Source organism: Pteropus medius, unplaced genomic scaffold (assembly GCF_902729225.1).
Source record: "Pteropus medius unplaced genomic scaffold, Ma_sr-lr_union100, whole genome shotgun sequence".
Lineage (NCBI taxonomy): Eukaryota > Metazoa > Chordata > Mammalia > Chiroptera > Pteropodidae > Pteropus > Pteropus medius.
In genome coordinates this window covers 13,599,011-13,617,287 of record NW_024344378.1, presented here as the reverse complement: position 1 = coordinate 13,617,287, position 18,277 = coordinate 13,599,011, and the positions used below count along the sequence as shown (strand labels likewise).

At 33.2% G+C, this 18,277-nt stretch overlaps 1 protein-coding gene and 1 pseudogene across 3 annotated transcripts in view; one reads left to right on the top strand and one right to left on the bottom strand.

The window, feature by feature from the left end:
- MXI1 (MAX interactor 1, dimerization protein) overlaps nucleotides 1–18,277 on the top strand; it is a 71,371-nt gene that overhangs the window by 17,665 nt on the left and 35,429 nt on the right. For all 3 annotated transcript variants that reach the window (XM_039871247.1, XM_039871248.1, XM_039871249.1), the window contains exon 2: nucleotides 861–993. In XM_039871247.1, coding sequence (XP_039727181.1) covers nucleotides 861–993 — 133 coding nt within the window. The remainder of the gene's footprint in view (nucleotides 1–860; nucleotides 994–18,277) is intronic.
- Nucleotides 5,852–5,970, bottom strand: LOC120610199 (uncharacterized; annotated as a pseudogene).

The window sequence follows — 18,277 nt, the reverse complement described above, 5'->3', positions numbered from 1 at the left end:
CGAGATGGGGAGGTGTGTGAGGGGCGGGCCGGGCGGGACGGAGGAGGAGATGGGAGCTGAAGAGCCGACCTGGGCTGGAGCGGGTGAACCCGGAGCTGGGGGAGGAGGGGAGATGAACCAGAGAGGGGAAGGAGGGTGTTGAGAGTGGAGGCAAATCTGAGGACTTGGGAGGCCAGAGCAGAACTGAAGGAGCGGGTGGGAGCAGAGCAGGCAGGGATGGATGGGGGAGAAAGGGCTGAGAGCAGGGAGCCGGACGCACACTTATGGGACGGGACCTCTGAGAATCAAGGTGTAATGAGACTGGATTCCTTTAGGGATGCAGACTCAAAAGAGGTGCAGAGATTGGGATACGAAGAGTAGGAGCTCTTGACAGTTGTGGTATCAGGAGAGAAAGGGTCCTTCTAGGACTAGGTAATTGAATTAGTTTACACAAAAAATGTGGGGCTTAGAGTGACACCTAGAATGGGGAGAGTTAAAAGGGGAATTTTGAGGCAAGTGAAATAATTGAGGTGAATGGTAACGGGGCTCAGAAATTAGGATGTTTGAGTCAAGAATTCTTGGAGAAAAGGATTTTGTAGAGGGATAAATTACCTGGTTTAGAGGAAGTAGTCATACACCTTGCGACATTACATGCAGACCTAACCAACCACCTTCTCGGTGGTTGGTTAGGTCTGCATGTAATGTCGCAGGATTGCTATTCAGGTAAGGACTGGGAATTTTATCTTCCAACCCAAAAGAGTGTGAAAATATTACATCTTTTCCTTCTCCTGTTTTAACAGTCTGTTACTACAAGGACTTCAGGTCTGTGGATCCATGGATTTTGGTATATCTCATATCTTCTTTTCTTGCTGTCTCTTTAGAGTGTGAACATGGCTATGCCTCAACGTTTCCCTCCATGCCGAGCCCCCGGCTGCAGCATTCAAAGCCCCCACGGAGGTTGAGCCGGGCACAGAAACACAGCAGTGGGAGCAGCACCACCAGCACTGCCAACAGGTAGCAAGCTGGGGAGGTTTAGAAAGGGCAGCCAGAGGAAGGGAGCATACACAGAAGCAGAAGTGCCAGGCCTAGGGACCTCAGTTCTCTAATACCAAGTCTGGAGCTACACTGAACAGCCAAATGGGTTCCTTTACCACCACCCCTGAGGATTGGGCCCTTTAAAAATAATAAAGTCTAGAAATTATAACCTGACTTTGTGTGGAAGAGAAGGAATAGAATCTGGAAAGACAACCAAAGAAATTCTTGATGGGATTATTAAGTGAGGAGATTTATGACTGAGAGGGACAGTCAGTTGAGAGACTTGGCAGCATGTGTCCATGCATGCAACTGCATGCTAAAAGTAATCTTGGGCCAGCTTTAAACTTGGACAATCCAAAAAGAATTTTTAAAAATCGGGAATAGCTCAGGCAGGATAGAAAGCAGAATCAAGAGTTTTGTTAAAGGAACAGAAATATTATTAGGTAGAGTAAGAAGATAGTGGGCATGGTCAGTCTGTTTGTTGTTTAAAGATGAAGGGGGACAACATACTGTGAAAGTTTTGCCTCTAATTTAATGATAAGATTGAATTGGTAAAAGAGCTTTTAAAGTCAAAAGAAAAAGATGAAGAAAAAAGGAAAGTCGCTTATTCTTCAGTCAGAACAGATCCCTAGAAAATGCTTGTCTGGATATATTCAAGACATAGTTGACTTCCATTTTTTGAAAAGTTTTGATAGTGTCTGGCTATCTCCTCTGTTTTTGTTCCAGAAGACCAGTAAATTCTAAGGATTCATCTCATATGAAGTTTTTGTACAGCTATCTTAAAATCAATAGATGCTGTCTTTTCCATTGATAAGAGGAATTAGATGAGACCTTTTTCCTCATTCCCAAAGCTTTGTCTAGAGAATGTAAACATTTATTTTGAAGGAGCACAGAGCAATCTCTGGGTAATTAAGTTTACTTGAAGGCTTTGGGGAGCTCCAGACAGATAGTTGGGTAGTCAGAGAGCAGGAATAGGGGATCTTACTAGTTGATGCAGAAAACCTGAGGCTCTGGTAGATAGCAGAGTTCAAAAGATTGGATCTTCCTACTCTACATTTCTGACATCACTGAAGCAAAACTAGTTTTCACTCTTCTCTCTTTGACTCATCTTTAAAGCTATGTGTTTCCCTTTTTGGCTTCTTTTTTTCATTGACTCTTCTGTATTTTTTAAACTTAATTCTAAAAATAATTAGCCATAAGCTTAATATGTTATATTTACATTTACATGTGAGTCTAGAGGGTTTGTTGTGGTATAGTAGGTTAGGGAAGAAAATATGTAGTATGATATAGAGCATTTAAAAATATATAAATTTACTTGCTCTTCATAGTTTATCTGGTTAAAGTATCAGCAATTAAGATTTATATTCAGGAATTTATGGGTTTTTCAATCTATATGTAAATTAAAAATTTTTTTCTTTTTTTAATTTAGAGACACAGAAAGAGTACCAGATAGGAAACTAGACCTGGGTTCTGTCATGTTACAAGTATTTGAGTCTTTTTATCTTCTAGAAATCAGATATATGATCTCATTGCATTTTCTCTCTGTCCTTTACTGTTCTTATTTATAAAACGAGGGGATGGACTACATACTCCCCAAGGGCCTTTCTTCTCCTAAAGTTCTTGACTTGTTCTTGATATATTAATAATTTTAGAGATCAGTTACTGTATTAGTTATTCACTATGCCACCCCATCGCTGTTGATGTGACATTTTTACTAACAACTCAAAAAATATAGAGGTATAAATAAGATGCACATTTCTAGATTTTACTAATTATACTATAGGTTATTAATAAGTCTTTGCCATCTATTGACTTATACTTTGCTCAGCTTGGGGTTTTGACTAAGTGGTATTTCTCTTTAATGCTAGTGCTCCTGTTAGAATTCTGTTGTGTGTGGGACCACAGTGCTAATTACTGTGTGTTTTAGCACAGCATGTCAGAAAATTTGTAAAACTACAAACATGCTATGTTGTTCTTATAATTCCCAATGGAAAATACATGTACATTGGACCACCTAAGACTAAGGAAATTTTTCATGGGAATATAAGGTGTATGTGAGAGAGGGAGGGAGAAAGGAGGAGAGAGAGAGAGAAAGGAGGGGAGAAAAGAGGGGAGGGGAAGGGAGAGGGAGAGGGCGAGGGAGAGAAATTTTAGAAAATACTATCTCATTTTACACTCGTGTGGGGTTTAGGCTGGGGCCTGTAGGTGAAGACTAGGATGTTAAAGTGAAACACTGGAAATTGTTTCTTCTTATCATTTTTTAAAATTTCTGCTTCAAGAAGTACGGGAGCCAAGGATCAAATTTTAATGCTGGGGTACTTGGGAAACAGTGTTGTTAGTTCATTTGTAAGGGGAAACTGTAGACTTCCTGTTAATGTTAAGCCTATTACTGGATTTAATAGAGGTTTTATTATACTGGTTACATAAAGCAGAAGAAAAGAAAACTTGTAAAAATTTCCATTTATTTGTCATCTGAAACAAGGAAAGGAATGAGTATATATTTCTTATTTTCCTGATGGAAAAGCTATGCATTTTGAACATTGATATCTTGTATGCCATGAAATGACATTTATTTCCCTAACATTGTAGGATCTTTAAGATATAATATTGGTTGACTTTTTTCCCCTAATATTCTCAGTATGATATTCCTGATATAAAATGTTTATAATTTTATAAATTTATGTTGTGAGATGCTTCATAAATTCCTATTCCTCCTTTCCCCCAAGTCTTGAAATCTTATTTTCACAGAAGTACAAAGGAGAGAAAATAGTGATATAATTTGGTGTTTCAAGCTTATACCTTGAAAATCCCAGTAATTTTATCATTTGGGATCCTTCGAACTGACATTTGGGTCATATATAATATATAATTATTTTATTTTTTAAATTCATGGTTGACTTTACTGTATTCTTGATCATGGCCTTCCAGCACACTTCCTAAAATCACCCTTGCCAAAATGATACTGCTATTAGCTATTAGAAAACCTGGCTGTAGTTGCTATCCAGCTCACTGAGGAGCATCAGATAAGCTCAAATTCCCTGCTTTTCTTTACCTTTTCATCTCGCAACTGAAAAATCTCAAGATCTGTCATCTTTAAAACTCTACTAACTCTAGTCTGTGACTCCTCCTAAGTATCTCTTGAATCTGCCTTCTTTTCTATCTTCATTACTACCCTCCTAATCTAAGATACCATCATCTCTCACCTGGACAACTGCCATAACCTCCTAACTGGTATCCCTACAACCACTGTTACCCCCAATACAATTTTGATGAATTATATCAGCTAGCCTTCTCTCAATTTCTTCAATATACAATGTTTCCTTCTTTCTCTTTGCACATACCCTGTTCTCTTGGAAGTCATTTTTCTTCCCCTTTTGCCAATTATCTCTAATAACACTCTTACTTCAGTTTAATCATAACTTCTTCAGGAAAGTCTTTCCTTATCTGCCAAAGTAGAACAGGTGTTCACATACTCTGCTTTTCCTTCATAGTCTTAATCACAGTTTGTAGAAATACAGTTATCTGATTGTTTGATTAATTCATGTCTCGTTCATTGGACTAAAAACTCCAAGAAGGCAGGAGTTGAATCTCTCTCACTTAAATATTTATCCCCAGTATCTATCACAGTACAGTGTACACAGTAAATGTTTCTTAAAGAATTGAAGGTTTTCAAACTTCAGTTAGACCGTTCTTAGTTGGAGCTGACTTTTCCTTTTGTGCCGAGTACCATAATTAGACTCTGGAAGGAAAAATGATGGAAGAATTTGCAACTCTGTCGAACTCTTCAATTACTTTGTATTCTAAAGGATGTTAATGTTAAATATTTGGAAAGGAAAACAATATGTAGTACTTTAAGAATAAAAATCTTCATACTGCCAGTGTAGAATGCTACAATTAATTTTAAAGAACACTTATTGTCATCCTATGTCATAAAAATAAAATACCAGAATTTGTGTATGCAAAGAACCATAGGTCTGTTAGATACTGGCAATAAGTATTGGTATGTGCCTGTGACACTTACATAGTAATTGCATTATTTTAAGGTGATCTAAAAGTAGTGAGTACCAATTTATGTTTTAAAGTCAAGCTGATGAAAAATTATTTCTCTTCGATATCCTTTGGCTACTAAAGAATCACAAGAGCAGCAGTATTTCAATTCCATCTGCTAAGATTGAGGACACTAAAAAGCAAAACAACTTTCATTGTAAGGCTTTAGTTTAACTTTTTTTCAACTACAGAATAATGAAATGTTTTGGTCTTATTTTAGAGGAAATGATTGTATTATGTTTTCAGTTATATATATATTTTGGCTGTCTTACTGATGGATTATTAGATTTTTAGGAGGATGGTGGTGAATTTTCTAAGATGGTTATAGAGGATTTTTTTCCCAGTGAAAGTAACTTGAGATTTGTTGTATCTTCTGTTTTTATTCTTTTTTTTTTTTTTTTTTTTTTTTGCATTTTCATTAAAAGCTTTAACGTCTGGCTTAATAGAAGATAGCTAGATTTTATATCTGCTTCCGCACTTACTCTGTTGTATTATCTTCTGTTTTTGTTCTTAAACATGTACTTACTTGTTCACAGAATAATTGGATGCAGCCTTTTTATTTTTTCTGAAATTTATTCTATTCTGTGATTTTCAAATTTTCTGTATTAAGAAATAATTTCTGTGTCTTTGTCCAATAGATGACTCCCAAAGTTTCAGGACAAAAGTGGACATTAGTAGCAGTTAAACTCTTTTTTTTTAAATATATTTTTTTAGGTGAGGCAACCCTTGGTTGACCTCACAGATTGCAACGACCTTGTCGGTTTATAATCCCTTATTTTCTTATTTTTTAAGCCTACAGCACCTGGTCTTCTTAGGTGGTCTCCCATTCAAGTACTAACCAGGCCTGACCCTGCTTAGCTTCCGAGATCAGATGGAATCAGGTTTGTTCAGGGTAGCATGGTCATAGACCAGTTAAACTCTTAATGATGTTAGTATTGTTCTTCAGTATTTTCCGAATATTGAATGATTAACATATCCTGTGTGACATGTTCTGTGATATTTTCTGTCTTCCACTAAAACCAAGTTTAAATGAAAAATTCTTAAGAATTATTTATATACTTATTCTAAACAAACTCCGACTTTCCGTTAAATGCTTCATTGAAGCGTAAGTTTGCTGTTCTGGAATACTTCAAGATATATTACTCTATAGAAGTATCTTTCGAAGGAAACTTACATGATCATGCCTTGTAAGTCAGGAGGATATCTGCTTCTGTTCATGTTTGAGACCTTTTGCCAGAATATTAAATATATGATGTGGAAGATCACAAATCATAGAAAGGGAATTCAAGATTTCATCTGGGTACAGTTCTCTGCTTTATGAAGGTAGGATATTATCACTCATTTTATGATTAAAGCACATGTGGCCTAGAGATGGTAAGTGATTTGCCCAAGAGTTAAGGCTATAGGTGGTGGTTGAATTTAATATGAAACTGGATTTTAAGCAGTATGTGCATCGTTCTAACCAGGCAGAGCTTTTGTCTTGAAGAAAGCTTTCTCTTCTATATGTCTCCTTACAAATGAAACAGCATTGCCTCCTCTTGAATATAGCATGATTTTTTGTCATTTTGTAAGTGAAGACAGTTTTTCAGACACTAACCTAACCAAAGTGTTTTGACGATATGATTTGACAAAATATATTCCTAGATCTCGTTTTGGTCAGTAGTGCTGATATAATTTAAGCATGCATTTTTTTTTTTTTTTTGGGCTAGATTTTATTTTTTCATTTTGGCTTCCCATTTTAAAATACTGGCAGACTTTTTTTTTTCCCCCCATGTGTGTGGGGGAAGGGGGCAGAGGGGCGGTTTGTATACCATCTTCATTACCATCTAATAAAGGTAATGTGTTATCAGTTAAACATAAATATTATTTCAAACTGCTTAATATAGGGAAAATAGAAGATCTTATAAGAGATATAACAGAGGAGCTGATCAAGTCTAATAGATGGAGGAAAGTATCCCTGGGCTGAATCTTTTGCAATGTTGCTTTCATTTATCCTGAACATTTTTTCATGTTCATATACATCTGTTAAATCATTTTTAATTACAGCGTAATATCCTATTTCATGTACCATAATTTCTTAAGTCAATCATCCATTGATAACATTTATTTTTAGATTTTTTTTTTTCATTCCAAACAAGGCCACTATGAACATCTTTGCACAGTTGCTTTTGTGCATTTGTCCACTTAGATCCATAGGATAAACGTGAAGATTAGAAAGTTGGGACAAAGGGTAGAACCCATCTTCAATAATAATAAAAGACCTTGTATTTAATATACCAATTGTTTATAAAGCTTATTAACATATTATCTCATTTGAATTTCAGAACAATACTATAAGGTAAAATGGAATTCCCCTACCCCCTCCCCCTCCCCTTTTTTTTTTTTTTTTTTTGGTGAGGAAACTGGGCTGGTATGCAAAGTAACTTCCACAGGTAGAATTAGGAGATAGGACTAATTTTTGGTATTTATTTCTCTGGGATCAGCAAACAGGCCTTAGCAATAATTTACTTAAAAACTAAGACTCAATGACTGTGACCTGAAATATATGTGTTAGTGCTCCCTTTTCTGCTCTGCCAAATGCCTGGTACATCTGGTCTATACCTTCTGCTTTAATTTCTTTTCACCAGTGTTCTATTTCACTCTGCAATTTGCTTCCTTTTTCACCAGCTATTGAAACTGCTTTCTTAAAGGTAATTAGTAACCAAATTTATTGAGCTGTACATAGAACTGTTGCTGTACATACTTCCCTATCATAGAGAAGCTTATGGTATATTTGGAAAGATATGATAAATTTATTATAAAATGGTAAATAGTATGTCAGTTATATGTTTTCACCGTGGCCATTTTTATTTATATTAGGTGGAAGTACAGAGTAAATTATTTAAATTTATAGGAAAAGATTACAATAGATTGCTGCAGAAATGCTATAGAGTCACAGTATATAAGTTCTTTACTGATTAACTTTATCTTGCATTCAAAGAAGTACAGGAACTCCCTAACTTGGTATCAGAGTGAAATTTCGTATGTTTTTATCTAAGTAATTTCTTATGAGATAAAATATTTGGTTTAGTAGATAATTTTGTGATTAATGTTACTAATATACATTTCAGGGAAAAGTGTTATGGATTTTCTTATTATTTTTATGATATTGGATAAAATGGTGGTATTTATTTGCTTGCTTTTATCACATGAAATATTTTTGTTAGTCATTTGAGAACACAAAACACCATTTGTGGAGGCCACATGAGAGTTTCGAAGCCATTTGAAATGGGCATTTTTAAATTTTAGAAGAATGTAATTTTACACTTCGGTCAGTCATGTATTTTGATACAGCAACTGGTTTTCCTTTGTTCTTATTTTGGTTTATTAGGCAGGGACAATATAGGATAGTCAGGAACGATAAAGAAACTTTCTTTTTACATAATAAAAGAAACTAGTGAATAAAATATAGTAAATGTGCCTTGGTGTTAGAAGAAATGTGAATTTTCAGGTTTTTAATTTTGATCACCATAGTCCTGTGTGATAGCTTCTATATGAATAATAGGACAAAAATGATCTTCAGTCTCCTCAAAAATTCTGGACAATATATTGTGATTAATACTGAGTCTCTTAGGATTTTTTCTGTAGTCTTTGTTGGTAACAGGCAATGTACATAAGTTAAAATTTAAAATTTAGACTTCTAGGCCTGGCTCTAAAACTGGTGTATTTAATATTATCATTTTAACATGTTATCCAGTCAGTCGTCCTTTGGAAGGCAGGTTACATTCCTAGAAATAGCAGTATACATAAAAAAGAAGTATTCGAATCTCATTTTTCTATAGAATTATTGTTCATCAAGATTAGCAAAAGCTCAAAGTCTAATATTTTTATGGAACTTAATGTAAAAACTATATTTAATCCTCTAAGGAAACAATGATTTATATAAAATCAAAATATTTTTAAGTATGTATAAATTAAATAGAATCACATGGTGATTAACAATGTAGTGCCATAGTATATGGTATGTAGTTGTAATTTTCTTAGTAAATCCTGCCTTATTTATTTATTTATGCATTTTTTAAACAAAAAGTGGATGATGGAATGTGAGCTACACGAGGGTAGGGATTTTGTAATATTAGAGCCTTCATCTTCTCAGTGTAGGTGCTCAATAAATACTTACTAATTGAATGAATAGCTAAGTACTTTGAGCCCAATCATGTAGATCAGAAGGTATTTTTAATGAAGTGTTGACATATTTTGAGAAGACTTTTTGAGAAACTTAGGTTTAATTGACTACTTTGTATGAAACTGATCTAGGGATGTTTAATATCTTTATTCTCATTGTCAGTTTATTTGTAGCAAGTACACTCATTGGAGGCTAAGTTATGTTAGTTTGGCATTATTCATAACCACCAAAAGCTGGAAACAATTGAAATATCCATCAACTGGGAAATGGATAAACAAAGTGTAGTATATTTATACAATGGAATAACTACCTAGCAATAAAAAGAAACAAGCTGATACATATAACAAAATGGATGAACCACAAAAACATTATGTAAATGAAGTCAGGTACATAAGAGTATATGTTATATGATTCCATTATATGAGATTTATAAAAAAAGGCAAAACTATAGAGATAGAAAGCAGATCAATGGTGGGCTAGGGGTGGAAGTGGAAATTGACTGCAAATGGGCATGATAGAACTTTGGGGTGATTGGATTGTAAAGGTTATACAGCTGTATAAATTTACTGAAGCTCATTGAACTATATACATAAAATGAATGAATTTTATAGTATATAACTTATACTTCATTAAAACTTAAAAAAATGATGGCCTGTTCTTATAGTAGTAAGATAATGAAGAGTCTTGAACATGCAACAAATGCTATAAAGAATTAAAGGTGGAATGAATGAACATTAAACAATGATTCCTTTAACACTTAAATTAATAAGTGAGGAGTGGAGCTAGTTGGAAGAAGGCATCTCCACACTTGTGCAACTCAGAGCAAGGCTAATTCAGCTATCCTGCCAACCTCTCCTCCCTAATTTTACTTCCTTTGCAAATCACTTTTCCATGTGATGTATTTCCCTTAGACAGTAACATTCTTTGAAATAGATGTATAACTTCTGTATCTGCTTCTAGTACTATAGGGAGGAACAGAATATATTAACAATAAAAATGAGGATCAATTTAAAAAAAAATGGAACTTATATTTATTATGAGTAATACTGTTAATTATGGTACAATTCATTTCCCCCACACCCGCCCCGAACCTACTGAATGTTTATTTCATGCCTCTTTCCTAAAATATTGAATTCCAATTTGGAAGTCAAGTGATTTAGGAAATCACTGACATTCTCTCCATTTTTAAAGGTTTTTAGAATGTTGCTCTGTAATAGAATGTGTTATCAACACATTCTGTTGCAGTCTAGATAATTAGTGGTTTATCTTTTTAAAGGTCCTGCTTTAACCTTTGAAAATATTCTTAAGAGAAGTAATTGAAATCTTCAAAATTCTCTGTAGTTTCCAATATTGCTCTCTCACCTAAGAAGTGATTATTTCAAAGTAATATATAACTTTAGTATGTATTGGATGCTTCTTAATTTTAGCCATTCTAATGGGTGTGTTATAGTATCTTACTATGTTTTAATTTGCTTTTTTTTTTTTATGACTAATGATCTTGAGCATCTTTTTATGTGCCTGTTTACCATTGATACACCTTCCTTGGTGAAGTGTCTGTTTATGTCTTTTATCTTTTTTTTCTATTACATTGTTTTCTTGTCGAGTTGTAAGGGTTATTTATAAATTCCAAATACAAATTCTTCATTATATATGTGTTTTGCAAATGTTTTCTTCTACTCAGAGATTTGCCTTTGTCATTTTCTTAACATTGTCTTTGAATAACAAAAGTTGGTATATTTTGATGAAGTCCATTTTGTCACATTGCCTTTTATGGCTCTTGCTTCTTAGGCCCTAAGAAATCTTTGCATAATCTAAGATCACAAAAATTTTCTCTTATGTTTTCTTTTAGCAGTTTCATAGTATTAGATTTTACATTTAGGTCTAAGATTCATTTAGAGTTAATTTTTGTAGACAGTGTGAGGTAAAGGTTGAAGTTTACTTTTTGGCAAATGGATATCCAGGTGTTCCAGTACCATTTATTGAAAAGACTATATGTTCTACATTGAATTGCCTCAGCATCTTTGTAAAAAATCAATTGACCACATGTGTGTGAATATTTCTGAACTATTTTTTTCCATTGATCTCAATATTTATCCTTACTCCAATACCATAGTGTCATAATCACTGTAGCTTTTCTAATAAGTTATGAAGTCAGGTAGTGTAAGTCTTCCAACTTGGTTTTTCTTTTTCAAAAGTTCCTTAACTATTCTAGGTCTTTTCATTTTCACATACATTATGGAACCTGCTTGTCCATTTCTACAACAAAGCCTACTAGAATTTTGATTGGGATTGTATTGAATCTATAGATTAATTTGGGGAGACTTGACATATCCAAACGATAGTGATTCTTCTGATTCATAAACATAGTATGTCTTTCCATTTATTCAGTTATTTAGATGTTTTTAAAGTTCAGAAGTATTTTGTAGTTTTTCAGAGTGTGGCTCATGCAGGTAGTTTGTTAAATTCATCCTTAAGTATTTAATATTCTTTGATGCTTTTGTAAATGGCAATTGAATTCAGTATATTGATTTTGCTAAACTCATTAATTCTAGTAATTTGTGCATTCCTAAGGACTTTCTAAATAGGCAATAAATAATGTTGTTTGTAGTAAAGATGTTTTTACTTCTTCTGTTCCATTCTGTATATTTTTCTTGCCTTATTTCACTAGCTAGGACCTTTAGTGTACTTCTGAATAGAAATGATGAGAGTAAACATTCTTGCCTTGTTCTTGATCTTGGGAAACCATGCACTTTTTTTTTATCATTGATTATGATAATTATAGATTTTTTTGTAGATGTCTTTTAACAGATTGAGAAAATTCCTTTCCTAATTTGCTGAGTTTTTTTTTTTATCATGAATGGATGCTGAATATTTGAAATGCTTTTTACAATATCTTTTGATATTATTCAGTTGTTTTTCTTTTTCTGTTAATATGATCGATTACACTGATTGATTAAAAAAAAAATCTTAAACCAATCTTGCGTTCTTGGTATAAACGCTTTTTGGTTATGGTGTATTTTGCAATACTGATGCTAACCACCTGTAGTTAGCACAGACTCCGCAAGTTTAAGGGTGCAGTGCCCAAGATAACTGCCCTCACTACAGAATCCAGCTGCAAGTGCAGGATTCCCCAGACCACAGGCACTTATGACCAACTGGCTACAAATTTGGGGATTCTCACAATCCCCTCAGGTTCAATAATTTACTAGAACTACTCACAGAACTCAGGAAAGTGTTATGATTACAAGTTTTAATATAACTAATGCAAATCAAGACTGACCAAATGAAGAGACACATAAGGTGAGGACTTGGACAGTCCTGGACATGGAGCTTCTGTGTCCTCTCTCTGTGGAATCAGGATGCTTTATCCTCCTGACACGTTGATGTATTCACCAACCAGGAAGCTCACTGGAATTTCAGATTCCAGAGTTTTTATTTCATTATCACGATTGACTCATTGGCTATGTGATTGAATTCAATGTCTATCAACCCTCCTCTCCCTGGAAGTTAGTAGGTCAGGCTGATAACCATGGCTCAAAGCCCCAACCGTCTAATCACGTGGTTGGTCTTTCTGGCATAACCAACCTCCAGTGGGAGTCATCTCCTGAGCATAAACTCTAGTGTGGTCCAAGGGCCCACCACGAATAATAGAGACACTCCTATAACTTGGGAAATTGCGAGGCTGTAGAAGCCCTATCTCAGGAAGGCAGGCAGAAGACCAGACAAATTCTTTTATTGTAAAACTGATACTTTCCTATATGTTGTTGGTTTCAATTTGCTAATATTTTGTTTAAAATTTTTATGTCTGTGTTCATAAAGGATAGTGTGTGTATGCGTGTGTATGTGTGTGTGTGTGTGTGTGTGTGTGTGTGTGTGTGTGTGTGTTCCAGTGTAATTTCTTTGTTAAGTTTTGATATCAGGATAATAATACTGGCCTCAAAATTGGTGGAGAAATGTTCTCTATTTTTTTGAAACATTTTCTGTAAGATTGGTATTTATTTCTTAAATGCTTGGTAAAATTTACCAATGAAGACTTCTAGGCTATGGAGTTTTCTTTCTTGGAAGGTTTTTGATTATGAGTTCAATTTCTTTAATAGATAGATGCAAGTCCATTCGTGATTTCTATTTCTTCTTGAGTCAGTTTTAATAATTTGTGCTTTTTAAGAAATTTGTCCATTTAATCTAAGTTGTTGAAGTTATTGACTTAAAATTGTTCATATTCTTTTAACGTCTTTTTAATTTGTGTAGATACATAATAAAGTACACTGTCATTATTGATATTGGTTGTTTTTTGTACATATTGGTAATTTTTATCTTTTTTCATTCATCTTAGAAGTTTATCATTTTAGTGATTTTTTTTAAATAAAAGTCAGCTTTCAGTTTTATTTATATTCTCTATTATATCTTGTTTTATGTTTTGTTCACTCCTGTTCTTAGCTTTATTATTTCTTTCCTCTACTTCAGAGTTCTTCTTCCTCAGCACTGTTAACATTTTAGGCCAGATAATTCTGTTTTGAGCATTATAGGATGTTTAGAAGCATCCCTGGCCTCTCTTCACAGCATGCCAGTAGTACCTTCCTAGTTGTGATAACCAAAAATATCTCTAGCCATTGCTAAATGTCTTCTATGGGCAAAATAGCCTACAGTTGACAACCATTGCTCTACTTCTTTTGGTTCAGTTTGTTTCTTTTTCTAGCTTCTAAAGGTAGAATCTCAGATCATTGATTTTGGTCTCCCCCTTTCACCAATATAAATATTTAAAGCTAAATATTTCTCTCTAAGCACTGCTTTAGCTACATCCAACATATTTTGATATGCTTCGTTTTCATTATTTTTCAGTTCAGAATATTTTCTAATTTCTCTGCAATTTGTTCTTTGATTTGCGGCACATCTTCCAAATATTGCTATTTTTCTAGTTATGTTATTATTGATTTCCAATTTAATTCCAAAGTGCTTAGAAAACTTACTCTGTATGATTTTCATACTTATAAATTTATTGAAAATTATGCTGTAAAGTACATAAAGTACAAAATATGTAACTTAGAGATGATTATGTAGTATGCCAAAAGATTTGTCAGAGACTTAAATTAGGGTGTTCGCTATAATTGAAATAAGAACTTTTACCGAATTCAGTTCATAAGTAATTTTTTCATTTTTTTCTGTTTATTGAAAATTTACATACAGAAAAGTGTACAAATTCTAAGTTGTACAGCTTGATGAATTTTCACAAAGGTGAAGAAAAAAATATTACAGAATTCTTAGAAGCCCTTCTCTTGACTCTTTCCAGTCACTGTCACTCCTTCCCTGAGATAAACTATTCTGACTTTTGATACCATAATTTAGTTTTATGAGTTTGAACTTCATGTGAATGGAGTTATACAGTATATATTTTTGTGTCTGCCTTTTTTCATTCAACATTATGTTGAAGTTATGTTAAAAATATGAAGATTCACCCATGTTATTGCATAATAGTTGTGCATTCTCAGTGCTCTGTAGTATTATATTGTATGAATATTTCATAGTTTATTCATCCATTCTACTAGTTGGAGGCATTTGAGTTGTTTCCAGTTTGGGGTTAGTGAAAAGAAGTGAGCATTCTTTTGTATATTTTTTGGTGAACATATATACGTATATCAGTTTGGAATATGCCTATGAGTGGACATGCTTAGCTATAAGGTATGCATATATTCAGCTTTACTATGTAAATTTTAAGGAGAAATTATTAATTGTATTATTGTTATGCATTGTTAGACACTTGCTTTTTTGTGGTTTTAGTTACTGTGATAATGTTTTTGTCATTGTTAAGAAAGAAGCAACACATTTCTTATAATGCATTTTTCTAAGTCTTTAAATTTTACTCTTTAATAATTTTTTTAAATACGTACCTTTGATAAAAACAAATGTACAAAATTACTTTTTAAAAAGAATTACTTTATTGGCAATTACAATGATTTTCTTCTATTACAGTGGTCTTCAAACTTTACTGACCACTTTATTATGCCCCTAGCAGTAAAAAAAAAAAAAAATTCTATATCCTCAATATATATGTACATATTTATAACTATATACATGTATTACTATAATAATATTTTATAAATACAGAATAAAGTTTAAGAAGAATAATAAATATAAAAAGAAGTTTTACTGTTCCACTAATTCTTTTTCAAGCCCCTTCAGGTATATACTTCGTAGACGCTTGCTCTAATGTAGGTGAAGTTTTCTGTTTTTCTTGCTCCTTGAGTATGTGTACGTGAAGTATAAGCTTTAGATATAGTTAGAAGATATACATTTAGCTTCATAGAATGTGTTCTTTTCATTATATGGAGAGCAACATCCATTAGGTACTTTAGGATTAGAAATGAAATGTTAATAAATTGAAGGTTGGCCCATTAATTCAACAACAATGGAGGTTTTTTCTTTTGCCAGAAGAGAATATTCTGGGAATGCGGGCTTTTATTTCCTTCCACAGTGGCACTCCTCTTGAACCAAACTGTACTATTTTGTGCAGTTTCAATTCTATGCTTCATTTCATTGACTGTCACCAAACTGCACCCTAAAGAATTAAAAGTTATGTATTAGAGTCACAGATCTGGTTGAGATAATGACTCCCAGTCACATAGGAAATGTATTAGCATGTCTCTCTTAAAGAGATGTTATTTGCGAAAACGATTACCTGTAATTCAATGGTAAAATGATAGAAATGTCTCTCTGTCCTTGGAAGTTGTTAAGCATTCAGAATAAGGGTGTCTGAAAGGAAGACAGTTCATTAGTGTTTGCTCTCAGAGGTGCATTTTATTTGGAGAGAAAAATAATTTTTTTTTTAGATAGGTTATTCATAATATCTCAACTTTACAGGGAATTTATCATAATTGAGTATTTCAGTGGCACATTATTGGAAGAGATTGGTTGGACACATAGGCTCAGAGGAGCAAAGAGGTTGTTTCTGAGTGTGCTAGTATGCGATAAGTTCAATTACTCATTTATTGCCAGCACTATTTAGAGTTTTATTTTCTCTGTGAACATATAGTTAGGCACCTTTCTCTGTGTCATACCTTAAGTCTTGTACTGTCCTCACAGCTGACTCAATAATGAAAATACCCATCTTTTCTTTCAGTTTCTTTTTTCAACATTTATAGTCAATTGTTTATTTCCAGGCCAATTTCAAGTGTTACAGAGAATCTGTCAATTTGTTGTCCCATGTAGTATACTTAAAATTGTTTTGGGTAGTATATTTTTAGTCTCATTAAAATAATAGGAACATTTGCAGTAATGAACATGTACCGAATATTTATTACATGCTAGATGCTTTTACATATTTTTCTTTAATTCTCACAGTAACCCAGCCCAAGGCATGTGATTTTCTTTCAGTTTTATAAATGTGGAAACGGTTAATCAGAGAAGTTAACTAATTTGTCCAAAGTTTCACAGCTAGTGTAAGAGAATATTTAAAATCAGGACTTTTCCCCTGTAACAGCATGCGTCTTATGACCTATGCATTGTTGTTCTCTGGTTTTGCTTTGGACTTCCCAACTGCTTCTTTGCTTATGGTCTCCTTTCCCCTTGGAATGTCTTCTCCCTATAAGGTCCAAACTCTGCTAGTAGCACAGGTACTCATCTTTTAAGTCCCATACCAAATACCACCTTTTTCTAAAGTTTTCCCCAATAGCCCCATTTGGAAGTAACCCCCCACAGCACTTTGTATCTTTCTTCATATATTTATTTTGCCTTGAGTTAATAATTACTTCTATACGTGCTTTAATTTACCAACTAGAGACTATCTTTGATTCCTCACAACCTAAGACAGTCTTGAATATTTAAGATACTTAGGATTTGTTAACTTGATATTATAGTCAAAAAAGCCATCAAAATAGGAATAAACACTACCCGATACATTTTTTAAAAATTGGAAGAACATAGAAATATGGTAAAAGATTAGTACATATGTGATCATTTTTGCTTCTTGGTATTTGTAAATTTGTTAAATTTTGCTAGTGGTATAATGGATATGGCATACATTTCCTGGTTTGATGAAAAAGTTTATATTCTTAGCTATCATTTTATAATAGAAAGAGGATAAATAATAGAAGTCTGAGAAATGGGAAGAACCTTCTGTTTTAATTTTGTTCGTAGCAGGGTGTCAGATTACTTTGGTGTTAGCTTTGATAATAGGTTCAATGTAATATTGGAATTCAACAGTTGGTTATTTTGGAGTATATTATCTTTTGTATTTATGGCCACATATAGGATCACCAGACTGTTTAGAATAAGTTTATGGTAGTCTGCTTTCTAAATAGATTGTTTCCATGTATGACTTACTCTAGTATTTCATTGTTTTTGTTTTATTTGTTCTGTTTTCTCCTCAGATAATGGCAATTAAACCAAAACTTATTAAGAGGGAATGGAGAATTTTATTATTGATTATTCATTCAAATTTTGAATGGTATTTTTATTTTAAATCTCTTTAAAATATGCCTTTTCCCTCTTTCTAATTTATTGATTTACTTCGAAATTTCATTCAAACAAAAAAGAACTTAAAAATTTTATAAACACTTATATGGTAATAGAGATTTGATTGTAATATGTTATTAGTTCTGACTATGTTTTTATAGTTCTTCCATCTGAATTATACATATCCTTGCCATTAATTTGGCTGAACCCTCGAAGCATCCTAAGATTTTTTTTTTTAACCTCCTGTTAGGGAGAAGTCCTTTTATAAAGATAATCTCTTGAAAATGAACATCAATCTTTTTCATCCCATGTTACTTGGACTTTATGAAACTGCTAAGAAAGGAAAAGGCAAGCGATGGTAACAGAGAAACCTCTTGACTGACAAAAACACTCTGATTGTTAAAGTTTAGAAATTTGTTTATTAAGTATCCATTCGAATAATAAATCAGATTAAATAACAGTAATGTTATATTCTGAAGGCATTTGACATTAACCAGAATACAGTATATTAAATGGTTAGAGTTTTAGTTCTGTTGGCAGGAACTTAAATTTTCCTTTATAAAATTCCTGTTATTTTTAATGCTAAATTATTGTAAAAGTAAT